Here is a 17,645-nt window from a genome sequence, read left to right as displayed (position 1 = left end):
AGCTAGTTTTCTCTTGTACTTGGCCGAGTATGAAATAAGAAAGCAGCTTCTCGAACGTCAGTCTTTTGCACACGGGGCATCTTCGATAAGACTGCAGCTTGCTGCCGTGAGGGATTAGTGGAGGGAGGCCCAAGCAGGCCAGGCGGGCTGCGGTTGGGGGGTAGAGACAGGGAGAGGTGGAGAGAGACCGGAGGACAAGGTTCTATTCACCCAGGAGGCCGGCGGCTTTCTCCACAGCTTTGTCGGTCGTGGCTGGCACCACCATGGGACTGGGGACATAATTGAAGGGGGTGACTCGGGCAGCCCGGCTGGGAGAGCTGTGGCGGCTAGAAGGGAAGGCCCCTGCCGGGGCCGTCAGCCCCTCGTGAGCAAAGGAGATGGCGGCGGCCACCTTGGCGCTCGGCCCATCCACGTCACTGCCAAAGTAGGGGGCCTGCGCAGCGCTGTCGGGGCCGCCGGCTGTGTTCTTGGGGGGCTCCCGATTCTCCAGGGTTGGCGAGGTGCTGGAGTTGGTTTTAGAGGTGGAGAAGTCCTCTGTCTGGACCACAGCATCGCTGGTCTTCCTCTGGGGGCTTGGGCCGTCCTGCTGCACCGTGCCCACAAGGGGCAGGGCCGTGGAGGGGAGCGTGCTCTTCAGGATGTGCGGTATGTCTTCGTCTCGAATCCTCCGCCACGTGCCCTTGGCGGCGCTCAGCTGTGTGTCGTGGCCCTCCCCTGCAGCTGTCTGGGGCAGAGGCTTGGCTTCTCCATCACTCCTTCTCCTCCCACCTCCGGCCTCAGCCCCGGGAGGAAGAGTGGGGGCTGGACTGCCGGACCGCTTGACGACATTGATGTGGGGGGAGGAGGAATAGCGTTTGAAGGGTTCGGGCGGGGGCGCAGCTATCTTGACAGGCAAGCGGGACGGGCTCTCTGAGCTGGTCCGGCGGGGGAGACGCTCCCCGGGGGAGGCTCTGGGGCCGGGCTGGGGCCTGCCTTTGTCTGCTTTGAGCTCTTCACAACGGGAGGAACAGAGGAAGACGGCGGGGACGCCTGGCCGACTGCGGCGGGGCGAGCCGCTCTGGGACAGGGGAGCCGCGGCGTCGGAGCGATGGCGGAGGAGGAGGTTGGAAGACTCCTTGATGAAGGTCAGCTGTCGCAGGAAGCCAGAGCGGTCCGACTCGCTGCCGCTGGATCGGGTCGAGGCCACGCGGACCAGATTGAGCCTGCCCCCCGCCTTGACCCCGGCGGCCTGCTCCTCGGGGACAGGCGTGTTGTTCCTCGCCGGGAACGTCTTCTTCACGGGCTTCTGCATGAAGGGGATCCGCACGGGGGATTTCTGCGTCTTGTGCTGTCTGGAGATGAGAGCCTTCACTGGGGCCTTGGCCTGGGGGCTGCCGGTGCCGGCTTTGCCCCCAGGGGCTGGCACTGGCTTACTGAGCTGGGAAGAAGGTGGGGACTTCTTGGAGGATGTCTGCGATGGGGTGGAGGTCTGGGAAGAGCCTGAGGAGGGGGTCTTAGCCATCCGGGCAGGGGGTGTGGCGCTCCTCTTGGGCAGCGTCAGCTCGGCCATCTCGGAGATCTTCCCTGGCCGATGGAGGCTCCGGGACCTCTGCTGACTGAGAGTGAGCGGTTTGGCAGGGGGCTCCGTCTTGGGAACGGTTTTCTTTGGGGGAGATCGAGGCTTGGGGGTGCCCTTGGCCAGGGTGGGCATGTAGATGACCGTCCGGCCACGGAACACGGCTGGCAGGTTGGACACGGGCTTCTGGGCACCGGGTGACTTTTCTGGACCCCGGGACATCCGGCGGTTGGGGGTTCGGGCCTCCCCTCCTTTTTTGCTCTCATCCGCGGTCTTGTTTTGTTCCTTCTTTTCTACCTCTCCGCCAGCCCCCTTTCCCCGTCGCTTCTGCTCCTCTCTTCCAAGGGTGAGCGGGAGGGTGGACCCCACCGACAGGCCGGACATAAAGGAGAGGATGGAGTCGGACTCGGACGAGGGCTCCCTGGAGAAGGATGTCGCCGCCGCCGCCGCCTGGTGCAACCACGTCACGATGGAATTGGCGCCATCCTGAATAGCCTGCCACTCCACGCTGTCCAGGTCTGAAGCTCGGTCGGAGCCCGCCTCCTCAGCCAGTTCCCTCCGTAGCTCTGCCTTTCGCTCTTTGCCGCCGGCCGCCTTGGGGACCCCTTGCTTGGGCTTGCGCTCGGCCTTCCGGTGCCGGGCCGGGTGGCGCTGTCTCTTGGGCATGGCCGATCCGATGCACCTTTGCAGCAGGTCTTCGTCCGAGTTGAGGCTGGGGGAGCTCGGAGAACTGTCCCGCCCGGGGGCTGGCGGAGGGGGCTTGGTAAGGCCGGGCTTGCGGGCCTGCAGGTGGGCCAGGCCCCCTTTGCCGCGCGGCTGTCCGCCGACCTTATCGGAGAGGTCCAGATCGCTGAGGGAGCTCACGGAGGAGCTCAGGGAGTAGCAGGGCGGCGTCTCGTCGGCAATCAGTTTGTGCTGGGATTTGGCAGGCATTCGGGACCGCGCGGAAGATGGCGGCACCCCCTTGGGCTTGGGCTCTGCTTCCCTCTTGCCCGCCCGATGCTCCTTCTTCGGGGCTCGGGCTCCTGCCGGGGCCTTCCGGGCTGGCTTCTCGGGAGCGTCGTCTGAATCGTGCTCATAAAAGCAGTAAACCGCCTCCTCGGTGGGCGTAGTGTGACAGAATGACTGGAAGGCCACATCCCCGGGACCCCTGTTTGCATGCGTGCCGTCCCTCTCAGAGTGGGCGCTCCTGGGCCGGCTGATGGGCAGGTCCAGGTTGGGCAGGTTCTTGAGAGAGCCCCGGATGGGCTCGGCGCCCCGGCCCGCTAGCGGGAGGCCCGCCCCTCCGGCCCTGTGCTTGGAGGTAGCCGCCATCTTGGTGGGAGTAGAATGGCTGGAGGTGACCCGCCGCGGGATCGGCTCCCGCTTCTCGGCCCGCTGCCCCTGCCCCTCCTTGGACGGATACTGAAGGGTCTCGTCGCTGAGCGAGGTGGCGCTGGAGAAGTTGACCGGCGTCCCCTCGGCGGAGTCCGTGAAGGAATCTTCGTCTTTATACGGGCCGCGGGAAGGCCGCGGGGCCCTGGCTGCCACGCTGGGGTGGGCGTGGGCAGGCACCAGCATGTAGACAGGCACGTGGAGGGCCTTCTTTCCCACGGGCAGGCCCGGCACCAGGGCCGTCTTGACCTTTCGGAAGCGAGAGGGCATCGCCGAGCTGATGCATTCTTTCAGGATCTCCAGGTCATCCTCGGAGTGGGTCTCTGGCCGGGCCCGGCCTCCGGGGGGTCCATCCGCCCGCTCCTCCCTCCTGGGCTCCTCGCGCTTTTCGTGGCCCACAAAGTGGAGCCCCCCGCCCCGCTCGGGGAAGGGGGGCAGGAGCTTGAGCTCCACGTCCTTCTGCACGTAGTGCTCGTGGAGGGGGAGGGCACTGAGGCTCGAGGCGCATGAGAAGTTCTCGTCGGGCTTCTCCACCGTGAAGTAGATGGTGCTGTCCAGGTCCGGGGGCAGCTGGAAGCGCTCCTTGAAGTCCGTGATGTCCATGAACTTCTTGACGTTGTTCTCCCACTGCAGGTTGAACTGGCTGGTCTCCCGCTCGGGAAGGGGCGTCTTGCTGCGGCTGGGGGGCATGGTCTGCCCGGGGCTGTCGGGAAGCTCGCTGGGGCTCACCGTGCCGCTCACCATCTCGCTGCAGGGGTCGCTCTGGATGGAGCTGGCGATGGAGGGGCTCTCGAAGCTGCCCAGGGAGCTGACCGAGCTGCAGCGGCTCATGACCAGGGGGGTCTCCTGGATGTAATTCTCCGAAGAGCTGGAGGGTGTCATGTCCTCCTGTCGGGAAGGAGAGCCGCCCTCCTCCTCCTGGGTCTGGGGCAGGAAGGCCTGGTCACAGCGCGGGGCAGGGATGGCCACGGGGAGCGAGGCGGCGCCCCTGGGCCTCCAGTCGTCCTCCTCGGCCTCCCCGGGCCCAGGCTCCTCCAGGATCTCCAGGGAAGAGTCACTGTCCAGCTCGTTGTCTTCGCTGCGGCTCCTGGCGTCCAGGCCGTGGTCAGCGGAGGACAGGGAGGAGAGGGAGCTGCAGCGGGAGAAGCAGATGGGGGTGTCTTCCACCGAGTACTTCTGTAACGTTTCTGCGGCCGGGGCCGGCGGGGCCGGGGCCGACAGCTTCTCGGGGATCTTGCTCAGGCCCTCGCTGCCTTTTAGGGCCCCCGTGGGCAGCCAAGCCTGCTTCCGGCCCGTGGGACCGCCGGTGCCGCTGGGGAAGGGGACGGCGGCCACCTTGGCCATGCCCTCCAGCAGGGGCACGTGCTGGTACGAGGGCGACAGCTTGATGGTGTGCACGTGGGCGTCGGCGGCGAGCTTGCCCTCCCGCTCTTGGGGCCAGTCCCCGGGGAACGCCGAGGCCCTCTGTGGCCCGTCCTGGGGGTCCGGCCCAGGCAGGACGGCCGACCCCTGAGCCGGTGGCTCTGCCCTGTCCGGCTGGGCCGCCAGGATGTTCTTGAGGTCCAGCCGGCTGGGGCGCTGCTGGTACCTCTGCAGCTCCTCGCGGTAGTCGGCAAAGGAGGCCCTCGGGGAGGGCTTCATGTGCTCCCGCGGGCAGTAGCCGTCGCTGGTGCTGCTGCTGTTGAGGCTGTCGTTGGACAGGCTGGTGTAGGCCGCCTTCAGCCTCAGGAGCGGGTGGGCCCTTCCCACCCCTTCCCTCCTCCCCGCCTCGGGCAGCCGGCAGGGCGAGCAGGACTGGGCCCTGGCCTCCCGGGCCTCCCCGGGCCCCGAGGGCCAGTCCAGCCCATGATCGCCGGAGCTCAGGCTGAAGCTGTCCTCGGAGGACGTGTGCAGGGCCGAGATGTCCTCCACCAGTTTGTCGATCTTGGCCACAGCCACGGACAGTTTGGTGGCCAGCTTTTCGGCGGCCGCCGCCGTCCCTTCCATCGCCCCCTTCTTGACGTCCATGCTGCCCCTGCCGCTGCTGCCGTCTTCCTTCTCGGCTTCGAGGCCTCGGCGAGAGGCCGGCGTGCGGGGCAAGGCCTGGCCTTGCAGGAAGGAACTGTTGAGGAACATAGACAGCACCGAGGGATTCCCCACCTCCACGCCGGGGGCCAGGGCCGGCACGTCCTCGTCGTCGAAACAGCCCGAGTCCGACGCGTAGTCCTTGACCAGGCTGTCCAGGTGGCGGAGCGGCGGCTTCTTGGCCGCCTGGCCCTTCAGGCTCTGCTTCTCCAGGGTGTCCAGGGCTTCGGCCAGGTGCCTGGCGTCCAGCTCGGCCTCCAGGGCCTTCTGCTTGCGCACGTAGAGGCTGGGCATGCAGGAGCCGGGGGACACCACGGCCGCCGTGTCCTTGTACTTGAGGGGCCGGTGGGTGAGCAGGTTGCGCAGGGCGGCCGCGCTGCCCATGGCGATCATCTTGTGCTTGGAGTGGATGAGGTTGCGCAGCATGCTCACGGCCCCCAGGTCCCAGAGCAGCTCCTGGTCGCGCGGGCTGCGGGCCGACAGGTTCCACAGCGTGCCGCAGGCGTTGCTCACGATGGTCAGGCTGTGCGACCTCAGGTGCTGGAGGAGGGTCTGAAGGCAGTTGTGGTCCCGCAGCACCTGCCTGGAGGGAAGACAGGGGAGGGGGCCTCTGTTAAACCGGCGCTCCCCGCCTTCAGGCTTGTGGGGAGCCCACGAGGGGAGGCCTTCATCCCCGAGCTTGGACGCATGCCCATTCGTTGGGGGCCCTACCGGGGCCGGACCTGATGATCTCCAAGTGCCACGAGCCTGTGCCCATTGGGATGGCTCGGGAAAGAGGGGTTTTATGAAGAGAGCCCTTTGTAGAGCTTAAATGTGAAGGAGGGGCAGAGAGAGTGGATAGAGCCACGAAGCTCTGGAGACACTTCCTAGCTGAGTGACCCTGGGCGAGTCACTTAACCCCCCATTGCTGGACCCTTACTGCTCTTCTGTCTTAGAACCGGTCGGTTCTGAGATGGAATGTAAAGGGATTTTTTAACTCAATTTTTTCATTTTAAGGCAATCAGCAGAGATTGGAGGAGTAAGAGGAGCCTGACTTTTCTCTGCTGGGCCCCAAGAGGCAGAACAATGGGGACAGAACTAAGAGGGAGGCAGATTAATCACTGGAGTGATCCCCAGATCCAATGGGCTATGCCAGGAGGTCACGATCACTCCCTTCACTGGAGATCTCCAAGTGGAGGCCAGAAGGTAGATGTGCATTTATGGAGGATGCTGTTAAAGGGGATGCTGCCCAGGGATGGGCTGGGCCAGCTATCTTCTGTGGCCCTTTAGCGCCGTGGCTCTCAAGGCGATGCCATCTAGTGACATGGGAACCAGACTGAACCTGGAGAAGGATTAACCCACTTAATTTTTTTTTTTTAAATTTAAACCCTCACCCTTCTGTTTCGTAGTCATATACTGTGTATTGGCTCCAAGGCAGAAGAGTGGTAAGAGTAGGCAATGGGGGTCAAGTGACTTGCTCAGGGTCACACAGCTGGGAAGTGTCTGAGGCCAGATTTGAACCCAGGACCTCCCGTCTAAGCCTGGCTCTCAGTCCACTGAGCCACCCAGCTGCCCCCTTAACCCACTTAAGAGAATAAAAACTGTTTCTAAGCAAGGTCAGCATTTGTTTCCAAATGAACAGCAGCTTATTTTCCTAGAATTTTAGTCTAGGGAAGAGAAGAAAGAGTAGAGGGGAGATGTGCTCAAAGGAATAATGAACTGGAGGAATTCCATGTGAACTGGAGAGACCTCCAGGAAGTGATGCAAAGTGAAAGGAGCAGAGCCAGAAGAACATTGTACACAGAGACTGATACACTGTGACACAATCAAATGTAATAGACTTTTCTACTAGCAGCGATGCAATGATCCAGGACAATTCTGAGGGATTTATGGAAAAGAACGCTACCCACATTCAGAGGGAGAACCACAGGAGTGGAAACACAGAAGAAAAACAGCAGCTTGAACACATGGATTGATGCAGACATGATTGGGGATGTGACATGAAATGACCAAACCAATGCAACTATCAATAATATGTAAATAAGTCTTTGATCACACGTGTTAAAACCAGTGGAAATGTGTGTTGGATATGAGGGTGGTGGTGAAGGGGAAAGTAAAAGCAAGAATCATGTAACAATGGAAAATTTTTCTAAAAAAATAAAATAATTAAATTTAAAAAAAAAGAGTAGAGGGAGAGACTCGGCTGACCTGTAGTCCTCTCGGGTGGCAATGAGGCTGGACACATTCCGGAGGATGCCCCCTCCACTCTCGATGATGGCCAGTGAGTTACTCTGGCACTTATAAGTGAGCGTGCTGACCAGGAAGCCCAGGGCTCCATCCACTAAGCATATGGCGGCCTTGTTCTCTGTGCTGTGGGCTGACAGGTTCCATAGGGCACTGAGGACACTCTTCAGGGTGGACTCCTGGGCAGACATGGGAGAGGGAGAATTGAAGCCATTCCCTGTTCATCTGGGGCCGTGATCTCCCACCTTTGAGACTTCACCAGCCCATTCATAGCCAAGCCCAACCCCTACCAGCCACACCAACCTCCAGTCTTACTCCCTGCTCTGCTTCTGGAGAGAAGGGATCCTGCACCCAAGGGCTGGTGGCTTCCTCCCTCCTTCCTCCCCCCCCCCCCCAGTCCTCCCTTCTACCCATCCCTCCAAGCTTCCCCAAAACCGATTCTTCTTTATCCTTTTCCTTGGCCCATTCCTTTCTCTCCTGCTCTATGTGACTCTGGGTCTTCTCTAAGCCCAGACAATATTCAAGATGAGGTTAGAAGAAGTGGTTAGAAATGGTAGAAACAAGGAAGAAGGGGCAGAGATGATTGTAGAAGCTCCTTGAGGGCAAGACCTATGGTCCTCCCCTTCATCATCTTCATCAACAAAGATTTATAGCACTGGGCTATGAACTAGGGATAGAAAGAGGCAAACAATATGGCGCCTGTCCTTAAGGAGCTCATAGTTTAATGGAGGGGATGAGGGGACACAATATCTAAGCATGGATGGACATACAAGACACACTCAGGATAAATAGGGATTTTATAAATTTCCCTCAGCACCTGTTTGGGAAAGTTTGTGGAGAATATGAGGTCAGAGTGATGCAGTAGTAGGAGCTGGGGGCAGGAAAGGCAAAGACCCAAGTTCCAGTCTCACTCTTCCCTGAACTAGCTGGGTGACACTAGCCAAGTTCTTTTCTCTTTTTCTGAGTCTTATATGTAAAATAAGGAAGTTTGGGGGACAGTGGATTGAGAGTCAGACCCAAAAATGGGAGGTCCCGGGTTCAAATGTAGCCTCAAACACTTCCTAGTGGTATGACCCCGGACAAGTCACTTCACCCCCATTGCCTATCCCTTACTGCTCTTCTGCTTAGAACTGATACACAATATTGAATCTGAGATGGAAGAAAAGAGTTTACAAATAAATAATTGAAATAAGGAAGTTTGGCTTGATTGGTGGCTCCCAAACTAAGGACCCCCTCTTTATGCATATTTATATCTATACATATGTAAGCTTATCCACATATTTGTCAGACTCTCTTTTTGACTTTTAATTAGCACTAGGAAAATATTCAGCAGCACTGTATAAAAAACAAGCCTGTGTTTCTTCTGTAGACTGAATAAATAGTGAGTCTCGCACATCTCTGAGCATTCCTGTTTCTCAAATATATGCAGATGCTGTTGTGTCTAACAAAATATGCATCTGTCCAAAAGCATTACAGAACTTGCAGTAGCTTTTTGTCATCATGTATTTTTCTTTTCTTTTTTTAACTCTTCCCTTCCATCTTGTAATCAATTCTGTGTATCGGTTCTAAGGCAGAAGAGTGGTAAGGGCTAGGCAAAATGGCTGTTAAGCGACTTTCCTAGGGTCACATAGCTACGAAGTGTCTGAGGTCAGATTTGAACCCAGGACCTCCTGTCTCTGGGTCTGGCTCTCCATCCACTGAGTCACCCAGCTGCCCCCATCGCTTTGCTTTTCTTGGACTTGGTTTTCCTTTCTGTGAAATGGAAGGCTTATTCTTTGAGGTTCTTTCTTCTGTTTCCTAGAGTCCAAACCTGACACTCTATCCATAGAAAAGAGTGCTTTTTTTTTTCTCACTAAAAAGAGGTCCTCCTTCTCAAAAAGGTTTCACAGACTCTCCACCAAGTGCACAGAGGTCCATCATCACCAGCCAGCTTGCCTGGAGGGCCTCAAATGTTTCTTCTCATCTTGGGCCCAGGATGGGCTGATCCTCGGATCTCTGAGGCTTCTTCCTTCCCCCCACCCTCCCACTCCAGGTTCTCTTCTGGCCTCAGCATCCTGGAAGCCCAAGGCTGCCCGAGAGCCGATGGCTGAGGCCAGGACGACCCTCAGTGACCCACTGCCCCATCCTGCCCCCCAGGACGCACTCCATCGGTCAGCGTATCCTCCAGGCCCTCAGAAAACTCCACGCTTGATGGGCTGAGGAGCAAGATCAGGCTGGAAGCCGAGCCATGTTCCTCGGGGCCCTGTGGGCTTCCATCTCACTCTCTCACCCTTAAAGAAGGACTTTTTCAAATGGAGAAAGATGTGGTTGGGACCCCCACAAAGCATTATTTTATCAGTCACCAGACACTTTTCCTACAGCTCTTCTCATGGGTGTGGGGGGATGAAGAATGAAATTTTTTGTCATTCCAAAGGGGTTCTCCTCCCTGGAAGGTCTTCCTCTAGCCTGGGGAGGGGGAGAGACCGCCCCTAGCCCGGCTCAGGGCCCAGAGAGCAGAGGCCCACTAGAGCACCTGCTACGGGCCAGGCACTGTGCGCTCTCCATGTTTTATAAATATCTCATCTGAGCCTCACAGTCACTCTGGGAGGCAGACACTGTTGCTATCCCCATTTTGCAGTGGAGGAAACTGAGGCAAACAGAAGCGGGCCGCTTTCCTGAGGGTCGCCCAGCTAGGAAGGGTCTGAGGCTGGGTTTGAACGTGAGTCTTCCTGACTCCACGTGCGCCACCTAGATACCATGCCCAGGGCTCACCTTGGTCGCTCGAAGGGCACACTGCATGAGCCCAGTCATACTGCCCACCTCCCGGAGGACCTTCTTGCTGTTGATGTCTGCCCTCCAGGACAGGTTCCGAAGGATGCTGGACACCACCTAGAGGAGAGGGAGAGAGAAGGATGGAGATTCAAGAGGGAAAAGTGTTCTGGGGCTCGCTCCCATTTAAGGAAGAGCATGACAAACTGTAGTGCCTCCAGAGAAGGGACCTGGAAACCAGGCCAACAGAGAGTGCCAAGGACAGGGATAGGACCTAGTGCGGGGCTGACACCCACCTCGTACACCTGGATGCCATCCAATCCCGTCCTACAGTCCCCACGGCTGCCCGTCGCCCGTGGCAGACAAAGTCTGCACCTTCTGTTGGGTTCTGGCTCTGGGCCCACCCCATGCTATCTCTCTCTGAGACTTTACCCAACCTACCTGGTGGAGCTCTTCACTGTCCGAGGCCAACTGGGCCACGATGGCCTGCATACAGCCCCGCCGGGCACACAGCGTGGCCTGCCAGGGAGAGGAGATGGGCATTCAGTGGAGGACTCAGACCTTAGAGGATGGCTCATCTTGGAGCGTCCCCTCTACTATCCCACATGGGTGCACTCAGGGATTCGAATTCCCCCTCAAGTGTGAGGTGCCTAAGGAGTGCTCTGGGATCTAGTCCTGACTCTTGTCATGGAGCACCTCCCCTGTCAAAGCCTCTCATCCTCTATGAAAAAGAGGCTAGATGAGAGAGTTTGGAAAAAATTCAGGTTATGGGGAAAAGGGGTCACAGGAGGGTTCCCCCAATGCCAGTCCATAGGGCAATGGCTGCCTTCTTAGAAGGGAAGAACTGTAGAAAGTCTACTCCATTCGGGGCATCACGGTAGGTGCTGGGGATCTAAAGACAAAAACTCCCTGCCCTCTGGGAGCTTACGTTTTACTGGATGCACAAAGTATGTGGAATGCCTTAGAAACATTAGAGAACATCCAGTGGGCAACCCCTTCGTTTTACAGAGGAGGACACAGGCTCAGCCTGGGGAAGGGACTCATCCAAAGCCACTTAGCTGGTTAGATTTTTAGGACAAATGCTAGCCCAGGAGGAAGTCCCAAAGGGTGCCCCTTGTCTCTGCCAGGCCTGGACACTTCACCCTCTCCCAAATGGATGATCCTGTGGTCCCCGCCTCTCAGAAGTGGAGTCCTGGGCTGAGGATGGGGAAGCACGAGAAGAAGGGCAGCCATCCCCCTCCCAGCCCAGCGCACACACACCTTGTTGACGACATCCCCGAAGGTGAGATTGGTGAGGGCCATGCCCGCGTATCGCCGAAGGGCCAGGTTCAGGGGGTCATTGGTCATCTTATGCATCTCATAATCTACCTGCAGCAACTCCGCCACTGCCTGGAGCCCACCTGCAAGACGAGAGCCATCCCAGCCCATCTGAGACCTCCCAACCTCCGCTGGACTTTTCCTCACTAAAGATGGCCTCAGGTCCCATGACAACAGGGGGCTGCCCTCTACAGAGATGGGGCTCTCAGGTGGGAGTTTAGGCAGATATACTGAACTCTCTGAACAGTTTCTTCATATCAGGGTGAGACTCCAAAAAATCTTCTATGTGCCAGGTGCTGCACTAGGTGCTAGAGATACAAAAAGAAGCAAAAGTCCCTGCCCTCGAGCTTACAACCTAATGGACTTCTGAGGTAGGCATGGGTTATCATTCCCATTTTATAGATGAGGAAGGTGAGGCTCAGAAAAGTGACTTGTTCAAGGTCACATAGAACTGAGATGAGAGCCCAGGCATGTTGCCTCCTCCACTCAGGATCATTTCCACTGTCCCATTCTGTCTCTGCAATCTTCTATCTTCATTACTTAAAAGCATCAACAATAACAACAAAAAAACCATCCCCCAAACCATGCCTTCATCAGCATAGTGGCGGATCTCACCAACACAGCTCTCTCTACCTTAAAAACATCATGAGTGTTGCTGTGGCCTCTCCTGATGGCCAGCCCCCTGGGGAGGAGCCTTTATGTAGTCCATAGTCATCAGTGGCTCCCTTGACAATAATAACTTACATTTTCTACAATGTTTTTTGAGTTACAAAGCACTTTCTTCCATGTCCTACCATGAAGCGAAGAGCACAAGTATTGTTATTCCCTTTCTATAGGAGATTGTGTCTCAGGCTAAGTGACTTACACAGGGTCACACAGCCAGTAAGTGTCAGAGCCAAGATTCAATCCCAAATCTTCCAACCCTAAGTACAGGGCTCTTTCCATTACATCACACATCCTCTCTTAGTGGGCTCCATCAGAGCTTGGGTTCTAGCTTAGGATCTAGACTAAAGTTGGGCTTCAGTCTAGGTCCTTGAGGGCCTAGAACTTCAAGAGCATTCTGCAACTAATACTCTCATTTTACAAATCAGGAAACTGAGGCTCAGATTAAGCAACTTGTCCAAGGTCACACAGCTAATTAGTAATAAAATTGGAACTTGAAACTAATGTGTTTCCCCTGCATTATTCTACCCTTTTTGCCTTAATCTACCATTATATAGTGTCTTACTGGATGTGTAAGAGACCATCCCCTTCTGTCTCTCCTGCTACCATCATTGCATGCCTGGCCTGTCTGAATTCCTCCTTTTCACCGCATTCTTGCCTCAAGGGAAACCCATCCTGGTTCCTAACTCCCACATTTTTCATCAGTGCAAAGCTGAGGCAGAAATAGCTTTGCTTTCAGCATTGACCCCAAGCCTATATTTAAAGGTCCCCCACAAAAATGCCATGACGCAGCAACACGGTTGTGCCCTGAGATGCTTCCCTGCCCTCTTCTTCACAAGGACCACTCTCAGGCGCACATTTTCAGGATGTCAATGGCAACCCCAGAGCACATCCTGGTAATGGTAGTTGCCAGCCAGGGGCAAAGCCACTTTATCTCCCCCTCACACACAGCCGTGGGCCCCCAGAGAATCCCAGGGCAGAAGGGGAGTCTAAGGGCGTGGAGACATAGCAAGCCAGTAGGAGCTCTGGGCTGTACTCGGCTGCAAAGCATAATTGAGCACCGCGTGCTGGACAGCTCCCCTCTCAGACTGAGCGTGGCCCAGACTGGCTCATCATCTTGCTCCCAAATCCACTCTTCCTTCCAACTTGCCCTGCTCTTACAGGCTTAGCGGAACACAGCTTCAAAACAGTACCAGCTGGGCACATCCCTGATGCACCTTAGCCAACCTCAGCTGAGTCTTCATTTCCGCAAAGAAGTCCTTTTCTTCCTCCTTATTTGATATTCAATTTTCCTTTCCATAGAAGATATTCCAACCCTTCTCTTCCCTCCCCAAACCTTCCCCCTGCACACACCCTGAGCTAAAGGGCTTGCTTTGGCTTTCCTGAAAAAAAAAAAAAAACAGACCATTTGGCCTGAGTTCCCTTTTCTCCCATTCTCTTCATTTCAAACCCCTTGACAACATTTCCCACTCTCTCTCTCCTTTCCCCTAGTGTGTATTGAACAAAGACTTCTCCTCGCTAAGATCCGTCCCTCCACAAATGAGCTCGTTCCTCTCTTCTCTGGACTTCTCCAGCAGACCTGCTCTCCATAGTCTCTCTAATATTCAACCTCTCCCTATCAAATAATTCTTTTTGGTAATTTCACTGGATTATGGATTAACTCTATAGATTATAGATTTATTATAATCTCAATGCAAATGACATACATTTATATTGATATAGGTACATATAAACATTTATGTCTCTAGGCCTGGTTTTCTTTCTTTCCTTCCTTCCTTCCTTCCTTCCTTCTTTCCTTCCTTCCTTCCTTCCTTCCTTCCTTCCTTCCTCCCTCCCTCCCTCCCTCCCTCCCCCCCATCTCTTTCTCCCTTATCTTCCCCTGTCTCTCTAATCTTCAACCTCTCCCAATCAAATGGTTACTTTTGGTGATCTCAGTGGATTGTGGATAGAGCCAGGCCTAGAGATGGGAGGTCCTGGGTTCAAATCTGACCTCAGACACTTCCTAGCTGTGTGACCCTGGGCAAGTCACTTAACCCCCATTGCCTAGCTCTTACCACTCTTCTGCCTTGGAGCCAATACACAGTATTGACTCCAAGATGGAAGGTAAGGGCTTAAAAATTTTTTAAAAAATTAAAACAAATCAATGGATTGTGGATTATCTCAATGGATTACATATTTATTATAATCTCAATGCAAATGATATACTTTTATATTGATATAGGTACATATATACAAATGCACATATACATATAGCCTGGTTTTCTTCCTTCCTTCCTCCCTCCGTCTTTCTCTCTCTCTCTCTCTTTCTTTCTTTCTTTGTTTGTTTTTTTCTTTGTTTCCATTTTAGAGTCAATACTATATATATTGTTTCCAAGGCAGAAGGGCAGTAAGGGCTAGGCAATGGGAGTTAGGTGACTTGCCCAGGATCACACAGCTAGGAGGTGTTTGAGGCCATATTTGAACCCAGTACCCCCATCTCTGGGTCTGGCTCTCTGTCCACTGAGCCACCTAGCCAGCAGTCCTTAACCCCACCTCCTGGTTAGCTTTTACACCCTTTTACAACCTGGCCCCAACCTATCTTCCCAATCTTGTAGTCATCACCACTTCATCTCTTGCTCCTGCCTTTGTGATCCAGAGCCCCACCTGCCTTCGCTTGGTCCATCTTCCACCTCCTGGGCCTTCTTCTTGGCCTTCCCTCATGCCTGGAATGTGTTCTCTGTATAGTCCCTCTCTTCCTTTAGGAAGCAGGTTGGGCACCAACTTCTGCATGAAACTTTTCCTGACTTCTCTCCCTTGCTGTAGGCCTCCCTCCCAAAGAAGCTTAAGGGCTTTGTGTTTAATTGCATTTTACTTTAGTTCTACCTGAATGCATATAGATGGATGTGTGTGTATCTACAGATATAGATATCTATATAATCTCTATCTATATCTCTTATCATTATCAGTTGAGCTGTTATCGTTGCTATTCAGTGGTTTCAGTCATGCCTGACTCTTCATGAACCCATTTGGGGCTTTCTTGGCAACGTTACTGGAGTGGTTTGTCATTTCCTCCTCCAACTCATTTGACAGGAGGAGACTGAAGAAAACAGAGTTAAGTGGCTTGCCCAAGTTTACACAGCTAGTAAGTGCCTGAGGCCAGAATTGAACTCAGGTCCTTCTGATGCCAAGCCTAGCACTCTATCCACTGTGCCACCTAGATACCTCCTATGGATAGACAGGTATAAGTATGTGTGTATATTTCTCTCTGTCTATCTATCTATCCTTCAATTCTTGTTTCTCCTTGTGAGAAGAGATTATTTCATTCTTGGTTCTGGTATCCCCATAACCTCACACAGTGCCTGGCTCTTAATCAATAAATGTTATTGATTGACTGAAAATTCTCTTTGGTTCAGTGCTAAACTCTGTTATTTCTGCTTGGCTAACAGATTATTGGTATTGTCAGTGCCCTTTAAATTTGGCGCCCTTGGACAAGGCCCCTTTCACCCCATCCTTTTTCTCCTGAACTTCTTCCATCACACAGGTGAAAATGATCTCTTACTATTGAAATTTTGTATTACACTTTCTCTGTACTCCTAGTACTTTAAGAGATCTTTCTGTGTGAGCTATAAGTGAGAATGGGCATGATCTAGTGAATCCAAGAAGAGAATTCATTCTTCCCTGTGATCTCCCTCCCTTCCACCAAGCAGGTAGCAAGGCCTCTTCCAAAGAAGAGATAAGTTTTTCCCAGCACCCAACAGTGAATCTATTCTTTCTTCCCTCCTTCCCCCCCTGTCTTCCTCCCTCCCTCCTTCCCTCCTTCTATCCTCCCTTCTACCCCCTCCCTCCTTCCCTTTTTCCTTCCCTCTTTCCCATCCTCCCTTCTTCCCTCCTTCCTTCTCTCCTTTCCTTCTTCCCTCCCTCCCTCCCTCCTCTTATTTCCTCTCTTTTTCCCTCTCTCCTTCCCTCCTTCCCTCCCTCCCTTCTTCCTTCTCTTCCTCCCTTCCTCCTTCCCTTCTTCCCTCCTTCCTTCCCATCCTCCCCTTTTTCCTCCTTCCCTTTCTCCCCAGTATAGATACCTACCAAGTTCATTCATAGCCCGACGGTATTCCTCATCAAAAGAGAGTTTCATCACTGCACATGTGGCCTGGCAGATCTGTGGCTCAATAGGGACAGGCCCTGAGGAAAGGAGACTCAAAGGTCATTCAATGCCCAGAGGCAGGTATGGAATCTGAGGCCTACAGAGATGGGATGACTCTTGCAAAGTCATACAAGGCAATAGTCATGATAATTTCTGATATTTCTAAAGCACAAGAAGGTTTGCAAAATGCTTTCCCCAAAGTGATCCTGGCAGGAGGATAGGGCAAGTATCATCATCCCCATTTGATTGATGAGAAAACAGAGGCTCTTACCCATGGTCCCCCAGCAGGGGAGTGTCTAAGGTAGGACAAGTGAGTGACAAGGTCAGGTAAGACACCCAGGTCTCTTGGCTCTTTCTAGCAGGTACTCTCCTTTCTCGGCCCTCCACAACCTAGCTCCCTTCCTATCCCCCACCTCCCCCCATCCCAATCACTCACCAGCACCCCCCTCAGGGCCCTGGCCCCCATCTTGGGCCTGCATCCGAAGCCAGTCCCAACAGGTCTCAGAGTAGGAGCGGATCTGCTCCAACACATGGAGGACTCTCATTTCCTTCTTGGCTTGGCCCTCATCGGGTTGAGAGAAGATGATATTGTGCAGGGCCGCGTTGGCCCGCATGCGGGCATCCTTGGCCCCTTCGGAGGGGCCAGCCTCACGGTCGGCATCATGGAGGATCTGCAGCAGGAGAGGCAGGCAGCCAGAGCGGCGCATGGCCACACAGCTCTCCTGGGAGCTCGACATGGCCAGTAGCGTCCGGGCCATGTCCTCCTTATCCCTCGTGGCCAGCATGGACAGTAACCAGAATACCACCTCCACCTGTGAGGGTGACAAACAGGCTCAGTCTTCCTGGGGGACTCTTGTTCTCTATCCCCAACTAGATGCCCAAGCCCTGGTCTGCACCCCTTCCCAGATCCCCTGAGAATGCATCCATTCCCTGTCTCCGTCCTGGGACAGTTCTGCCTGGAATCATCGCCGGCTTCACCATCCCAAGACCAACCCTCACAGCCCAACGCCCCCCTGGCTCTGCTTGTCCCAGCTCTTGGGACTTCCCAATTATTACCTTGTTGTTGCTGAGTTGGCTGGTCCCATCCTCTGGGTGTGTGGGGGCTTCTGCCTCTCCATCACCCTCTGAGCCTGAAGGCTTTGCCCCTAAGAGGGCCTGTGGGAAGAAGAGGTCTTATGTTTCTTATCCTGCCCTCTGATACCCTGTGGGTATTCCACAGGGCTCTTTCCTGGGCCCTCGTCTCTTCTCTCTCTACACTCTCTCTATGATCACATCAGGTCTCATGGGTTCAGTTATCACCACTACACAGGTGACTACCAAACCCATATACCCAGCCCTCATCCCTCTCCTGAGTTCTAGATCTGCCTGATGGGCATCTCCACCTCAATCCCAATAGCATCTAAGGCAGCCTATCTGATCCCCACTCTTCTTCTCCTTCTTTCTTCTTCTTCTTTCTTCTTCTTCTTCTTCTTCTTCTTCTTCTTCTTCTTCTTCTTCTTCTTCTTCTTCTTCTTCTTCTTCTTCTTCTTCTTCTTCTTCTTCTTCTTCTTCTTCTTCTTCTTCTTCTTCTTCTTCTTCTTCTTC

The 17,645-nt window shown here is 54.6% G+C and overlaps 1 protein-coding gene across 1 annotated transcript in view; it reads right to left on the bottom strand.

Moving 5' to 3' along the window:
* Nucleotides 1-202: 202 nt before the first annotated feature.
* APC2 (APC regulator of WNT signaling pathway 2) overlaps nucleotides 203-17,645 on the bottom strand; it is a 32,836-nt gene continuing 15,393 nt past the window's right edge. Inside the window, exons 2-10 of the mRNA XM_044685342.1 lie at nucleotides 17,118-17,216; nucleotides 16,494-16,873; nucleotides 16,004-16,113; nucleotides 11,225-11,364; nucleotides 10,406-10,483; nucleotides 9,968-10,084; nucleotides 7,181-7,395; nucleotides 4,433-5,576; nucleotides 203-4,345 (exon numbers count right to left, since the gene is read on the bottom strand). Coding sequence (XP_044541277.1) covers nucleotides 203-4,345; nucleotides 4,433-5,576; nucleotides 7,181-7,395; nucleotides 9,968-10,084; nucleotides 10,406-10,483; nucleotides 11,225-11,364; nucleotides 16,004-16,113; nucleotides 16,494-16,873; nucleotides 17,118-17,216 — 6,426 coding nt within the window. The remainder of the gene's footprint in view (nucleotides 4,346-4,432; nucleotides 5,577-7,180; nucleotides 7,396-9,967; nucleotides 10,085-10,405; nucleotides 10,484-11,224; nucleotides 11,365-16,003; nucleotides 16,114-16,493; nucleotides 16,874-17,117; nucleotides 17,217-17,645) is intronic.

This window comes from Gracilinanus agilis, chromosome 1 (assembly GCF_016433145.1).
Source record: "Gracilinanus agilis isolate LMUSP501 chromosome 1, AgileGrace, whole genome shotgun sequence".
Taxonomy (NCBI): domain Eukaryota; kingdom Metazoa; phylum Chordata; class Mammalia; order Didelphimorphia; family Didelphidae; genus Gracilinanus; species Gracilinanus agilis.
This window is presented reverse-complemented; position numbering and strand designations above follow the sequence as displayed.